This window comes from Theropithecus gelada, chromosome 17, assembly GCF_003255815.1.
Source record: "Theropithecus gelada isolate Dixy chromosome 17, Tgel_1.0, whole genome shotgun sequence".
NCBI classification, from domain to species: domain Eukaryota; kingdom Metazoa; phylum Chordata; class Mammalia; order Primates; family Cercopithecidae; genus Theropithecus; species Theropithecus gelada.
Window position 1 is genome coordinate 40,429,284 of NC_037685.1, and position 16,014 is coordinate 40,445,297.

General features: G+C 33.6%; 1 protein-coding gene across 2 annotated transcripts in view; it reads right to left on the bottom strand.

Annotated features, from left to right (window-relative positions):
* The window catches only part of NALCN (sodium leak channel, non-selective), a 339,729-nt gene that overhangs the window by 288,392 nt on the left and 35,323 nt on the right, over nucleotides 1-16,014 (bottom strand). For both annotated transcript variants that reach the window (XM_025364831.1, XM_025364830.1), the window contains exons 4-6: nucleotides 13,644-13,727; nucleotides 12,004-12,143; nucleotides 11,783-11,911 (exon numbers count right to left, since the gene is read on the bottom strand). In XM_025364831.1, the coding sequence (XP_025220616.1) occupies nucleotides 11,783-11,911; nucleotides 12,004-12,143; nucleotides 13,644-13,727 (353 nt within the window). The remainder of the gene's footprint in view (nucleotides 1-11,782; nucleotides 11,912-12,003; nucleotides 12,144-13,643; nucleotides 13,728-16,014) is intronic.

Here is a 16,014-nt window from a genome sequence, read left to right on the forward strand (position 1 = left end):
TATAAAATGAATATACCTCAAAACAATAAAGACCATATTTAACAAACCCATGGCTAACATCATACCAAAGAGGGAAAAAATCGAAAGTCTTTCTGCTAAGATCTGGAACAAGATCAGGATGCCCATTTTCATCCCATTTATTCAACATACTATTGGAAGTTCTAGCCAGAGCAATCAGATAAGAGAACGAAATAAACGACATCCAAATTGGAAAGGAAGAAATAAAATTATCCTCATTTGCAGATGACATGATCTTATACTTAGAAAACCCTAAAGACTCCACCAAAAACTGTTAGAAATGATAAGCAAATGCAGTAAATTACAGGATACAAAACCAACACACAAAAATTAATAGCATTTATATATACCAACAGTGAACAATCTGAAAAATAAATCAAGAAAGCAACCCCATTTACAATATTTATAAAAAATTTAAAAATGCCTAGGAATAATTGTGACTAAAGAAGTGAAAGATCTCTATAATGAAAACTATCACACTCTGATGAAAGAAATTGAAGTGGACACAAAAAATGGAAAGATATTCTATGCTCATGAATTGGAAGAATTAATATTGTTAAAATGTTAACATGACCCGAAGCAATCTACAGTTTCAATGCAATCCCTATCAAAATACCAATGACATTCTTCACTGGAATATAAAAAACTATCCTAAAATTTATATAAAACACAAAAGATTCTGAATAACCAACGCAATCCTGTGCAAAAAGAACAAAGCTGGAGGCATCATACTAACTGACTTCAAAATATACTACAAAGCTATAGCAACCAAATCAGCATGGTACTGACAAAAAACAGAAAACATCCCAATGGAACGGAATAGAGAACTCGGAAATAAATACATGCTTTTACAGTCAATTCATTCTTGACAAAGGTGCCAAGAACATTAATATCTCTCATCATATAAAAATCAAATAATAAAGGATTAAAGACTTAAATCTAAGAACTGAATCTACGAAACTCCTAGAAGAAAACATTGAGTAAATGCTCCAGGACACTGGTCTGGGCATTTTTGGGGGGGATAAAATCTGAAAAGCACAGGCAGCTAAAGCAAAAATAGATAAATGGGATTGAATCAAGCTCAAAACTTCTGCACAGCAAAGGAAACAATCAACAAATTGAAGTGACAGCCCAAAGAATAAGGGAAAATATCTGCAAATGATACAACTGACAAGGGATTAATAACCAGAATATATAAAGAACTCAAATAACTCAATGGGAAAAAATCTAATAATCTGATTAAGAAATGGGCAAAAAATCTGAATAGACATTTCTTAAAAGAAGACATACAAATGGCAAATAGGTATATAAAAATGGGTAACATCACTAATCATCGGGGAAATGGAAATAAAAACTACAGTGAAATATCAAGTCACCCCAGTTAAAATGGCTTTTATAAAAAGGACAGTGAAAGTTGGTGAGAATGCAGAGAAACAGGAACCCTCATACACTTTGGTGGGAATGCAAATTTTGACAACCACTGTGAAAAACAGTATGGACTGAAAAAAACTAAACATGGAACGACTCTGTGATCCAGCAATTTCAGTACTGGGTATATATCCAAAAGGGAGGAAATCTATAAATTGAAGAGATAGCGGCACTCACATGTTGACTGCAGCACTATTCCAAACAGCCAAAATATGGAATCAACCTAACTGCCCACCAATGGATAAATGGATAAAGAAACTGTGATATGCATCTATACAGACACACAATATAATACCATTCAGCCATAAAAATAAGTGAAATCCTGTCATTTGCAGCAACATGGATGGAACTGGAGGTCATTATATTAAAAGAAATAAGCCAAGCACAGAAAGACAAACATCACATCATCTCATTCATATTTAGGCCCTAAGTAAGTGGATCTTATGAAGAAGGAGAATAGATTGGTTGTCACCAGAGAGGGGGAAGGGTAAAGGCCAGGGTTGGATGAAGAAAGATCAGTGAATAGGTACAAAAACACAGTCAGATAAAAGAGAAAAGACCTAGTGTTTGAGAAATCAGTAGGGTGACTATAGTAAACAGTAATCTATTATATATTTCAAAATAGTTAGTAGAGAATAATTCAAGTGTTCCCAGTATTAAGAAAAATGTTTCAGGTGATGGATATGCCAATTGTCCTGATTTGATTATTATGCCTTACATGAATGTATCAAAATATCACATGTACTCCAAAAATACATCTATTGTGTCAATAAACATAAATAAACACATTTGAATCAAGATGTCATAGACCGTTGCATGAATTTGGGGCAATTATGATTTTACATATTCTACAAAACTGTCTTTTGATAAAGTTTTTAGAAATTAAAAATTAATGTTCTAAATTTCAGTATGTTTCTATTTGTATTTCTTTTTTTTTTTTTTTTTTTTTTGACTTTTAGATTCAGGGATACATGTGCAGGTTGGTTACAGAGGTAAACTGTGTGTCAAGGGGGTGTGGCGTACAGATTGTTTCACCACTCAGATAATAAGCATAGCACCTAATAGGTAGTTTTTCAATCCTCACCTTCCTCTCACCCTCCACCCTCAGGTAGGCCCCAGTGTCTGTTGTTCCCTTCTTTGTGTCCCTATGTACTCAGTGTTTAGCTCTCATTCATAAGTGAGAACAAGTGGTATTTGATTTTCTGTTCCTGTGTAAGTTTGCTTAGGATAATGACCTCCAGCTTCATTCATGTTGCTACAAAGGATATAGTCTCATTCTTTCTCTTGGCTGCATAGTATTCCATGAAAAAAACTCTTTATTTTGTCAACAAAATTTATAAGACAATACTTCATCATTTATTTGCCAAGTACCCTAAAGAATAAGTGACAAATAAATTTAGTTAATACATTTTATTTATTTTAATAAACTTAAAATTTATTTGGACCAGCAAGAGCAAACTGCAAAAAATTCAACTTTATATTATCTCTAATTCAACTCTTGGTGATATTTTATAAAATACCAAGTTTATATATAACTTCCCCTGGGCAAGGTGACTATAAAATGCATTGTCTCCATTGAGATTCCTTAAAATCGAGTAAGAGGCTGTTAGTGATTACTTTGAAACAATAGGGATAAACCAAGATTGTCCTGGGCATCTGTGATGTGTGATCACCCTACCTCCGGGCTTAAAGCTAGTGGTCCAGTCATCGCAAATATGTTCCTGAGTTCCTGTTTGAATCCTGCTCTCTCTATATTAAACGTTTATATATTTAATGGTTGCATTTACTTACCTTAAAGTTTTTCTAATTATGTCACTCTTGGAAATAAGATTTCATTATTTGATACTGAGCTATGAATACGTTTTTCTTCTTTTTCAGGAATGAGAATAAGTTGTCAGGTAAGTCTTCATCTTTTCTATTTAACCTGCCAGCTCATTTTTGAACATTCCTGTTCCAGCTTCGGGGAGATTTCTGCCATCACAGTTGGTATTTCGCAACACCTGTTTCTGCTACAAGCCATTGCTCTTCTCAGCTTCCTTTAGGAAATGAGCTGCTTTGCTTAGTCAAATCTCATTACTCTTTTCATAATTGCCTTAGGTCGCCATTCATTATCAGAGAAGAATCTAAAGCTTTACTAGCACTGCTACTGAAGACGTAGCTAAGATTCCCTGCTATTGGACCTTACAAGAACTAAGCTCCATTTAAAAGCAAAACTGTATATATTGTGTTGCTTCTATATCTTGTTCACCTCACATACTAAACAGAATCAGTTCTGGAGGTCAGCTATGAAACCTAAGATATGCAAGCTTCTGGTCTGAAACCTCTGTCATGATTAGGCTATAATACATGCAAATCAATTAGGCAGAAGTTGGAACAATTGTTAACAATTTCTCTTAATCATTTCTCTTAAATGATTAAGAGAAATGAGGTCACGGCAGTAGCTGGCAACACTGATTGCTGAAAACACAGCCATCATACCTTAGCTTAATATGTGACTCAGAGATGTGTATAATAAATTTTTAAAATAATATTATTTTTAATTGACAAATCATAATTGTATTACATTAATGCAGCACCAGGTGATGTTTTGATAGATGTATACAAGATGTAACGGTTATATCGGGCTAATTAACATATCCATCATATCACTTAACTCTTTTGTGATGATACATTTGAAATTTACTTTTTTTTTTTTTTTTGAGACGGAGTCTCGCTCTGTCACCCAGGCTGGAGGGCAGTGGCACAATTTCCTAACAACTGTGATTATGAGCAACATTACTACCAAGTGGCTAGTTAAGCATTTTCTTCTCAAATAGTAAACGAAGAGTCACATAAAAAGAAGACAAAATAAATGTGTGTGTGTGTGTGTGTGTATGCTACTAGGCAGGTTTTACACATATGGGAAAGACAAAAATGCAGCCATTTCACCATAATGGCTATGTCTCAGGTAACTAAGCACTCTGTCAACATTTATGAAATTTTTCACGGTGAACTTCATTTTTGGGATAGAGTAATAAGCTGGAGCTAATATTTAGATCACGAGGCACGTTTTAATGCATGTTTTCAGTATCATTCTTTTCTTGGTACCATATACAGTATGGAACTAGCAAAGAATACTTACTGAAGCAACTCTAGGGTCACGAGTTCAGAAGACATTCGTGTATCTGTTCTCAATTTCTGTGATCATTTATGTGCCAGTATGAGCTTTGGTTTGCCAGCATAATGCCTGATCTTCTAGCTACATTTACAAGTTGTATAACTCTCACATTCTGACTTGGTTTTAATAAAACGGTAATTTGAAGCCAGCCTCCTGTACCCCCCGCAGTACTACACAGCTGCTTTCTTATCCAGAAGATTTCCCTGTTCTTCATCTCCATATTTATTGTCTCCAACCCACACAATATCTTTATCCATTTTCATATTCACTCATAGAACAATCTAGGCATATTCTACAGCCTACATACACTAAAAAGAAAAAAAAAATCCAACTACCTACAGATTTTCTTCCATGCATTTGTCTCTTCCCTCACCCACACAGTCAACTCCCTTACTCAACACTTGCTTCAATTTTCTTACTCTGTATATGAACTAATTCACTGCTTCTTTCTGCTTCAACTTTAGTTTTTCTATTTTTTAGCCATTTCTCCTTTCCTGCTTTTAACAACTTACTTTTCTCTGTTTCTTTTTTATTTCATCTTCTTTATCAATTTGTCTTCATGTTAAAATTGTCTGTCTAAATATAATGTTATCAACCATGCCTTCAATAAATAGTTACTAATTATTTATTCTGTGTTAGGATACTAGGTAGTAAGGATAAAAAGATGAATATATCACAATATTCTCTTCCCCTTTCCCATATGTATCCTCAAGGATCTTAGAGAAAAATAGAAGAAAAAAAATAGCTATGAATGTGAGTCCTGGTTCTCGCAAGACGGACCGTACCAAATTCAACTTCTTCCACTACAAACAAATAGATAACGTTAAAAACTCCACATTTGGGCTCACAATTAAAAAAATGCATTCCAAAATGTCAAAACATAGGAAGGAAAGCAGTAAATGAGTATGAAAGGAAGGAACATGAGTTGACATAGTGTTACAAATGGGAGCTAGGTACCCAATATCCAAGAGCTTGGGTTTTAATGCCCACATGAGGCAGAAGACCAGGTCTTGAGCCCATGAAAAGCTTAAAGCTGAAATATGACCCCATGCATGAAGCCAGATCATAATTTGAAAGACTTTCAGAGTGTGATATTGGTAGAGATAGTCCAATAGACCGGTGAAGTACAGTGGAGCCCCAGAGGAACAGACCCATGTATAGACGGGGAATTAGTGAATGAGACAGGTGAAGCTAAACTCAGTGGGTAATAGTACACAATAAATAGTGCAGGCAAAATTGCTTAACCATATGAAAAATTAGATTTCTAGCTCACACTGAGACATTTTAGGCAGTTTTAGTAGGTGTAACTGACATAACATAAACTGCACATACAAAAGTGTACAGTTTGATAAGTTTTGGCACATGTACAGAACCACAGTCAAGATAATGAACATATCAATAAACCCCAAAGGTTTCTTGATGCCCCTTGGTAATCCCTTATTTCCACCACAACCTTTATCGCTAGGCAACTGCTGATTTATTTTCTATCATTAAAGATAAGTTTGCATTTTCTAGAATTTTATATAAATGGAATCATGGAATATGTCATCTTTTTAAATCTGGATTTATTCAGTCATCATAATCATTTTGAGATTTATCAAAGATGCTGTATACATCAATAGTTCATTATTTATTATTATTAAACAGTATTTATTATATGGATATACCATCATTAGTTTATCTATCTATCTGTTGATGGAAATTTGGGTTGTCACCAGTTTGGAGTATTATGAATAAAGTTGCTGTGGGCATTCATGTGTAAATCTTTGTATGGACATACGTTTTTATTTCTTTTGGTTTAATACCTGGAGTGGAATAAATGAGAGATGTGACAGGTGCCTGTTCAACGTTTTTTCTTTCTTTCTTTTTTATTTCTTAGAGACTGGGTCTCACTGTATCACCCAGGCTGGAGTGCAGTGATGCAATCATAGCTCACTCTAGTCTCGAACTCCTAGGCTCAAATAATTCCCCCACCTCAGTCTCCCAAAGTGCTGAGATTACAGGCATGTGCCACTGCACCCAGCCTGATCAACTTTTTTTTTTTAACAGAGTTGTAATATTTGTTGTAAAGTTGTAATATTTGTACCATCCTCTATCCCCCCAAAATAGCTTATGGGAGTTAGTTTCTCCTCATCGTTAATGCTGTATGCCACGCACTGATGCAGAGGACAAAACAAATTTGGTAGGCACCATTTGATTCACTTCACTTATTTAAAAAACACACAAAATCTCCAAGGTTTTGAAAGTGGAATGAGAGTTGCCGATTAGGGCATCTAACTAGTTGGTCCACGCTCTCTTACTACTGAGTTTCTTCTTCATTTACGCTCTTAGCAGTGGGCTTCATTTCATCACCACCAGGCTGGGCTCAGGATTGTGCAGCCCATGCTCTAAAACTAAGAATTTGTCATGTGCTCCCTTTTACTGTCAATCCAGGAATGGTCTAAAGCACACTTAAGCAATTGTGGGGAAAAAACCAATTGGTTAATAAGATAAAAGGTGATTAAATAAAAATAAATTATTTTAGAGTTATAAATTAGAGTTATGATTATTGAAAAATTTGAAATGTCATGTTCTTGACCCATCATATACTCTGGCATCCAGAAGCTAATTAGGAAAAAAATTCAAAATTCATGATGATAAAAAGGTCAGCCCATCTGAAAGATACAATGACACTTTATGCACCTAATTAAAGTTGAAAATTATATAAAGCAAAAACTGACAAAAATAAGAGAGTTGAAATTTTTTCTCGTGTCTAGAAAATTGAATAGCTCTCTCAGAAATTGATAGAACAATGCTGATTTTAAAAACCAAGAAGGATAGAACTACCTAGAACAAATTATCAGCCAACTTGACTTCGGTGACATTTATAGACATTATACTCAAAAACTGCAGACTTAACTTTCGTTTTTTCAAATTCTCATGGAATTTTCACCAATTTAGACCATATAAGGCTCCTTAAAATGATTCCTAATGAATTTCAAAAGGCTGAAACTTCACAGGGACTATTGTCTGACCACAACAGAATAAACTTATGCTCCCAAATAACATTTTTAGAAAATCTCATTCTTCTAAAAATACACTTCTAAATAACCTATGGGCCAAAAGAGAAATCACGTATGATATTAGAAGACACTTGAATAATAATAAAAATACAACATATTAACATTTTGGAAATGCAGGTAAAACAATGCTTAGAGGAAAATTATATGTTTAAATTATTGTATTAGGAAAATGTTAAAAGATGCCTATATACCTTCGTTTTATGAAATATGAAAAAGAAAATAAAAACTAAAAGCAGAAATAAGGAAATAATGCAGATAAAAAATCAATGGGAAAAACAGACTAACAACAGAGAACATTAAATAGGGCAAGGATTCTTGTGTGTGTGTGAAAAGATTAATACAATTGAGAAGACATGAAAAAATGGAGAAAGACACAAATTATCAATGTCAGGAAAAAAATGACTTATTACCACTATTCTACAGATGTTAAAAAGATAATCATGCTTAAAAGATAATCAGAGGGCATTTGTATAAACATTATGCAATATTGACAATCTATAAAAATAGGTAAGATCTTTGAAAAGCAAAATTTACCAACTTAACAGAACAAGAAAGATAACAACGCCATAACTCTGTATGTTGAATACATTTAATTTGTAATGAAAACCGTTCTCACAAAGAGGATTTCAGGCCCCGAGTTTTACTCATGAATTCTATCAAACATTTAAGAAAGAAAGAATATGAATCTCATATTAACCCTTGGAAACATGTTCTGCTTGTTTTATGAGGACAGCATTACCCAGATTTCAAAATCTGGTAAAGATATTTCAATTAAAAAAGCCTAAAAATAATGCTCCTTGTGAACAAAGATGCAATAATTTGTAACAAAACATTAGCAAGTCAAATCTTACAAGGCATAAAGAGGAATACAATATGACCAAATTAGCAATATACCAGAAATGCAAGATTGGCTTCTATTAAAGAAATCCATCATGTAATTCAGTACATTAACAGAATAAAACAGAAAAGCACTGGACAAAATATACATACATCAATGATTAAAATCTCTTAGCACCATAGGAATTAAAGGTAACTTCCTCACTTTGAAAACTCTACAGCTCACATCCCACTTAACAGAAATACTGAAAGCTTCTCCTAAGACATTGATGTCTATTCCAACCACTAAATTAAGACTACATCTTGACCCTTACCTCATAAGAAACACACAAATTAATTTGAGAAGGATCATAATTTTCAGGGAGTACCTCATAAGAAATACACAAGTTAATTTGAGAAGGATGATAATTTTCAGAAAGTAGAATAATAAATGCAATAACTTACTCTCTGGATTTAATTCTGACAGAAAAAGGAAATAGTTCCCTCAAGACATCTATAATAAATATGTAAAGATTTTTATATTCACCAAAATCTCAATAAAGTGGGTAGAGACATAATTTCAATAGTAGGGGAAAATAATAATATGTCCAGAAAATGGTTATCAAAAAGTTATTTTCCAAGGCTATTTTGAACAACAATAATGAAGAGTGGGAGTGGGGCTAGTAGCAACAGTATTTTTCTTTTAAAAATAATTTTGAGTAGATTATTCACTCACATCTTGCAAGAATAAAAATTATATTAAAAAAGAAGAAAAAACGAGATCTTTACTTCAACATAATTCTATGGATAATCAAGGAAGGCATGGTATCTGGCCACACTTAGGTGAACCTAAGGTAAATCTGTTTCTTTCTTTCTTTTTTCGAGACAGAGTCTCACTCTGTGGCACAGGCGGGAGTGCAGTGGTACGATCTCAGCTCACTGTAATCTTCGCCTCCTGGGTTCAAGCAATTCTCCTGTCTCAGCTTCCTGAGTAGCTGGGATTACAGGTGCCCGCCACCATGCCCAGCTAATTTTTGTAATTTTAGTAGACATGGGGTTTCACCATATTGGTCAGGCTGGTCTGGAACTCCTGACCTCAGGTTAACTACCCGCCTCAGCCTTCCAAAGTGCTGGGATTACAGGTGTGAGCCACTGTGCTTGGCCCCCTAAGGTAAATTTCTAAGTAGGTATGAGATGCATGCATATACCTTCTAAATAAAAATAAAATGAAATAAAATAAGGCCTTGACTAATAGGTAATGCTTTACTGTTTAACATTTAACCAGTGAAATTATACTGATGTTTTTGAAGTTACTGCATTCATTCCTATTTTCTTAGAAACTTGCACATGCCTCCTGGTCTAAAAACATGTGGAGACAAAATCTCTACCCTTTTGGAGTTGACATTCTTTGGGGTGGTGCAACAGCAAGCAATTAAACTCACTTTCAGTTTTTAGTACATTATGTAATTATTAGGAGTTGCACAATATACATATACTATTTGTGCATGAATTAGAAATTCAATTATTAAACCTGTTTCTGGGAGAGACTAATAATTAAATGACCATTATAAATGTGAAATAAACTCAGAATTAATTTAGTTACTTTGTCAGTAAAATAACGTAGCCATGAATTAGTCATAGATGTTTTCCTTTCACATTCTTACAAGTGTAAATTTTGGTCTTCTTTATTACTCTTTCCTTTTTTTTTTTTTTTTTTCTTAAACATGTTATCTCTCTTTTGGAGGATACACTTATACCTACCACCTCAGCATGTAAGCGTGTTTACATATTTCTTTATGACAACAAAGTAATGACGGCTAGCATACAGTGAATGCCTTTACTATGTGCTGGTCACTTTGCTTGTCTTTACATTCATTCCCTCATTCACTCTTCCTGACACCTCTAGAAAGTATGTCCTGTTGTTAATGCACTTCACTGAGGAATAACCTAAATAATTTATGCAAACTCATACAATAAAGTGTTGGAATTGAGTCAAGCTTATCATGATGTCTATACTCACAGAGATATTCACTTATTTGTGGTTTATCTACTTTGTGTATATATATATATACACACATAGACTTTATAAAAAAATGCTCCAAGTGCAGAAAACACAACATAACCCTTTCAATATTTTAAAACTCAATGATTCTTATAAACCCAATTGGTTTGTAAGTAGATATTGATACATTAAAAATATTTTGAAGAGGAATGGCTGCTTGTAATCTCTTTTTGAATTTTATAAAGTGCTTTAAATCTAATTTCTAGGATTTGAATCAAGATTTTTCAATTGGTAATTTATGCATGAGTTCTTCATTTATAAATAGACAAATTTTCATGTGAAGATTTGAATACAAGGTGTAAAATCAGTTGTATTATCCCCAATCCCTGCTGCCCTGAAATCTGGCACAGTCATATCTGTTGCACTCCTGGGTTGTGCTTGGAACCCCAAACTCTGTATCTAGCCAACACCTAATGGGACACTTCTGGACCATCCAGGGGCCAACATCCCACTCTGCTCTCTCCTGCCATCACATCCCTGGAGTTGTATATTTACAATGATCAGCCAAGTAGAAGAGGCAGGTGCCCTATTGCATAATACATAATAGGTAATTGAAGTACATACATTCTATCTTACCCACCAACCCTACAACAGACAAACGCAACAGATAGTATATAGTGTTTTGTCTAGAAACGATGTTATAATCATTTAGGAAACTATTTTAGGGAATGATGACCAAAGATGATAATAATAAAAATGAGGTTTTTTTCCTAACATGTAACTCACTCTAATATGAAAAACTTCCTCAGTGAAGCTTTAGGTTTCTGTTATTATGTTAGCACATTCCCCATTTTGCCACACTGAGAAAGGTTTCTAAATGTATACTTTGCATTTGCTTAATCTACTTTCCCACCAGCTTACATTTTCCAATCTGTCTTGTTTTGAATACTTGTCTTTAAAAATTGGACAAAACAGAAATTAGCCAGGCATGGTGGTGCATGCCTGCAGTCCCAGCTACTCGGGAGGCTGAGGCAGGAGAAACGCTTGAACCTGGGACGCGGAGGTTGCAGTGAGCTGAGATCGCACCACTGCACTCCAGCCTCGCGACCGAGCGAGACTCCATCTCAAAAATAAAATAAAATAAAAATTGGACAAAACAATACTGAGGAAGCAGAGACACAGGACAAAGAGGACATAAACACTGTTTGAAAAATCTGACACAGAGGTTATTCTCGTGAAAATTACAGAGATAGTTTTGTTAATCAACCAGATTAAAATGTAATTAACAGATAAACTTACCCCGGTTTTGTGTCATTTACTACACAGTGATAAGTAAATGTTCCAAACATCTGAACTCCTAAAATTCCATAAAGAAGTAGAAAGAAAAGTAGGAAAATGGAAACACTCCATATTTGTTCTCCTGATCGCCTAGGGAAAAAAAAGAAGCAGGTAAAGTACATAAAACTTACAAAAAAACTTCATAAACTTTTCCTCTTAACTTATTGTAAAGTAGCACTCACTTTAAAATATTTGTAATTCTGGTCCTTGGCAGTTCAAATCGGAAATAAATTCGGAATGCTCGGATCATAATCAGTGGCCGTGGAATCCGCAACATGCCCCAAGGTGACATCTGATCAACTATATCAGCAATTTCAAACACCTACAAATTAAAAGATGGGTAAATGAGGTTGGATTTTCCCCTAGCATTGCTCATACTCATGGAATATACAGATGTTAGCAGCATAAGTAGGTGCATCTCTATTCTGAATTTAGCCCTACATTATTTTCCACCAAAATCCACTTTCTTTTGAGTATATTTTGAATCTATAGCTATCTTAACAGAAACAAATACATAAACTAATGAGAACATCATTAATCTTGTTCATTTCCTGTCTCATTCATTAAGACAGTTTTTAATTACAAGAAGTGCCAACTTAGAATAAAAAATAAGTATGCTGTCTTTGTCATTAATATTGTTCTTTGGTGGAGGCTTTTGAATATCTAGAAAATAAAGTAATAGAGAAATGGTTAAAATTATGAAACACTATTTACTAACAGAGGCAAAATAATAATTAGAAATGTTTGTCAATCACACAATAGTTATTAAATGGAAAAGGACATATTAATATGAGAAACGATTCAACCTGAGAAAGCTGATTAAAAAATATATGAGTGATGAAATTAAATTGTGGGAGAGGTGAACTTTATAAAAATAAGAAAGGAAAGCTTATCAACAAACACTATGATGAGTTGGCAGAACGGGCTGTGAAGTTTTGAATTCTGAATTTTTAAATAAAGAATAGATGAATAAACTCTAGAGACCTGTACAACATTGTACCTATAGTTAACAATAATTTATTGTACAATTAAAATTCGTTAAAATAGTAGATCTTATGTTAGGCGTTCTTACCACAATCAAATCAAAACAGATCAAATAAAATCAAAAGAATATAGTAACTTTAGTTGAATTAAAAGGCAAAATCATGTCTGAATGAATGCACGGAAATTAATTCTACTTATTTTCCAATCAAATCTCTCCTGTAAGCCTTCTTAATGTATGTTCCCCATCTCTTATAATAAAGCATTTAATATTTGCAATATAGCATTTTATGTTGGCTAATACCCATCAAAATATGAGAAGACTAGACTTTAAATTTTTAAGTTCTATTTTTTATTTACAAATACAGAAATAAGACTCCACATTGTTTCTTTCATTTCAGGGAATATATATATCTGATTAATAGTTGACACTTTTCTATAGTATTGATTTTCATTTCTGATTGAGAAATAATTCACAAATGTAACTGACAATAATTAAGATATTATAGCTATTGACTTTTCTAACAATAAAATGTTTGAGGTGATATAAATGCTAATTATGCAGATTTGATCATTACACCTTGCATACATCAAATATCACTCAGTTCCCCATAAATACATACAAGTATTATGTATCCATTAAAATTAATTTTTCAAATTTCAAATATGTCACAGTAAACAGATTAATCACATCAGTTAAAAGAAAAATAAACATAATGCTGTAGGCAGTTACACAGTCACATTTGATATATATTTTGTAATATTTCTATTTAGACTTCTAATACAAAATAATTCCCATTTGGGAGAACACCCCCTTGTAATTAAAAAAATATTTAATTACCTGTAGCACCAAAGAAACCCAAAGGCAAAAGACCATAAATCCATCAAAAACACACCAGCGATCTTTCACGTAGGAACTATCCCCCTGAAAATAAATTTTACATGGCATTATTAGGGAGAGCAAATATTTTAAAGAAAAATCTGCGGAGGAAAATGTCAAATGTTAATTCAATAAAAGCTATCTACAATTTGTGTATCATAATAGAACAGACTTTCACAAGGAATAAGTTTAGCATTTTAAGTAGCATTACTTATAAGAAAAATATTTTATAAAAGACAAGCAACTGCAGAACTTTGCAGGTAAAATACTTAATTCACGTAAAGGGAAAATATCACATTTTTTTCTCTCAGCCACACAAATTCTAACACTTAAAGAACCAGAAGCCATTCTTCCAAATATGCTATGTAGGTCCTAAGTCAGCTCCCTGCCTACAAGAACCAAGAGCACACTATGGTCAACAGGAAGGTCTTTAAAACTGTTAGGTTTAGCACCATTAGTAGGAAAATTAACAAGGCATTCACTTCAAGCTGATTAAAAAGTGAAGAAGAAAAAAAGGTCATTATCACTGGTCATTAGAAAAATGCAAATCAAAACCACAATAAGATACCATCTCACCCCAGTTTAATGGCGATCATTAAAAAGTAAGGAAACAACAGATGCTGGGGAGGATGTGGAGAAATAGGAACACTTTTACACTGTTGGTGGAGTGTAAATTAGTTCAACAATTGTTAAAGACAGTGTGGCGATTCCTCAAGGATCTAGAACCAGAAATACCATTTGACCTAGCAATTCCATTACTGGGTAATTACCCAAAGGATTATAAATCATTCTACTATAAAGACACATACACACGTTTGTTGCAGCACTATTCACAATAGCAAAAACTTGGAACCAATCCAAATGCCCATCAATCACAGACTGGATAAAGAAAATGTGGTACATATACACTATGGAATACTGCGCAGCCATAAAAAAGGATGAGTTCGTGTTTCTTGAAGGGACATGGATGAAGCTGGAAACCATCATTCTCAGCAAACTAACAAAGGAAAAGAAAATCGAACACCACATGTTCTCACTCATAAGTGCGAGTTGAACAATGAGAACATATGGATACAGGGAGGGGAACATCACACACTGGGACCTGTCAGGGGGTGGGGGGCTAGGGGAGGGACAGCATTAGGAGAAACACCTAATGTAGATGACGGGTTGATGGGTGCAGCAAACCACCATGTGTATTTGTATGTATGCTGAAAACATTATTTGTCCTATGTAATAGGACATAGGTATACATATATATACCTAGGTATACATGCTACATGGCATGTGTATCCCTATGTAACAAAACTGCACGTTCTGCAAATGTACCCCAAAACTTAAAGTATAATAATAATAAAAAGACCTAACTATCCTAAATATATATGCACTTTACACAGGAACATCCAAATTTATAAAGCAAGTTCTTAGAGATATTCAAAGAGACTTACAGTTCTGCACAATAATAATGGGAGATTTCAACACCTGACGGTATTAGATCATTAAGGCAAAAACCCCCAAAGATCAAATGAACCTGATAGACATCTACAGAACTTTCCACTGTATATATGTGGATATATATACACACACATATATACACATTTTTTCTCATTGTCACATAGCACATATTCTAAAATCAACACTTAATCAGACATAAAACACCTCTCAGAAAATGCAAAAGAACTGAAATCAAAACAACCATTCTCTTGGACCACAGTGCAATAAAAATAGAATCCAAGACTAACCAAAAAAAGTGAAGAAGAAACTTGTCTTAATTTGCAGGGAAAATATATATTGACTTTAATTTTTTCTTTTAATTGTATATGTAAAAGAAAGATAAAGATGTACCACTTTCATTTTTGAATAGAGAATCTGTTCTGACATTAGAATGTATGTTTTAATAACACGAGAATTTTTAAAAAATGCCTTTGGAATAATAAAACAGAAAACTTCATGAGGTCAAAAATTAGAAACTTTAAATAGAAAAGCCTTTGCTTTTTTAGGACTACCCCATTAAGTCATTAATTCTGTAGTCATCCATGTAACTCAATTCTGAATTCAGTCACACATATCATTACCTCCTCTGATTAAACCTGCTAGGGAAATAAAAATAGAAATAAATAAAATGTCAAGATTTCAAATCAAATGATAAAACATGTTGCAGGATATTGACATAAGCTTCCACCTTTAGTAACAAATAGGTGTCCAAATATCTCCTTGAGAGGTTTCTGGAAATAATTTATGGTGTATGCAAAACTAACACTATGATAAAACACTTAATGGAAGTTTTCTGACCGAAAAATGAAGTATAAACTCAACTTAATGAACATTGAATAAG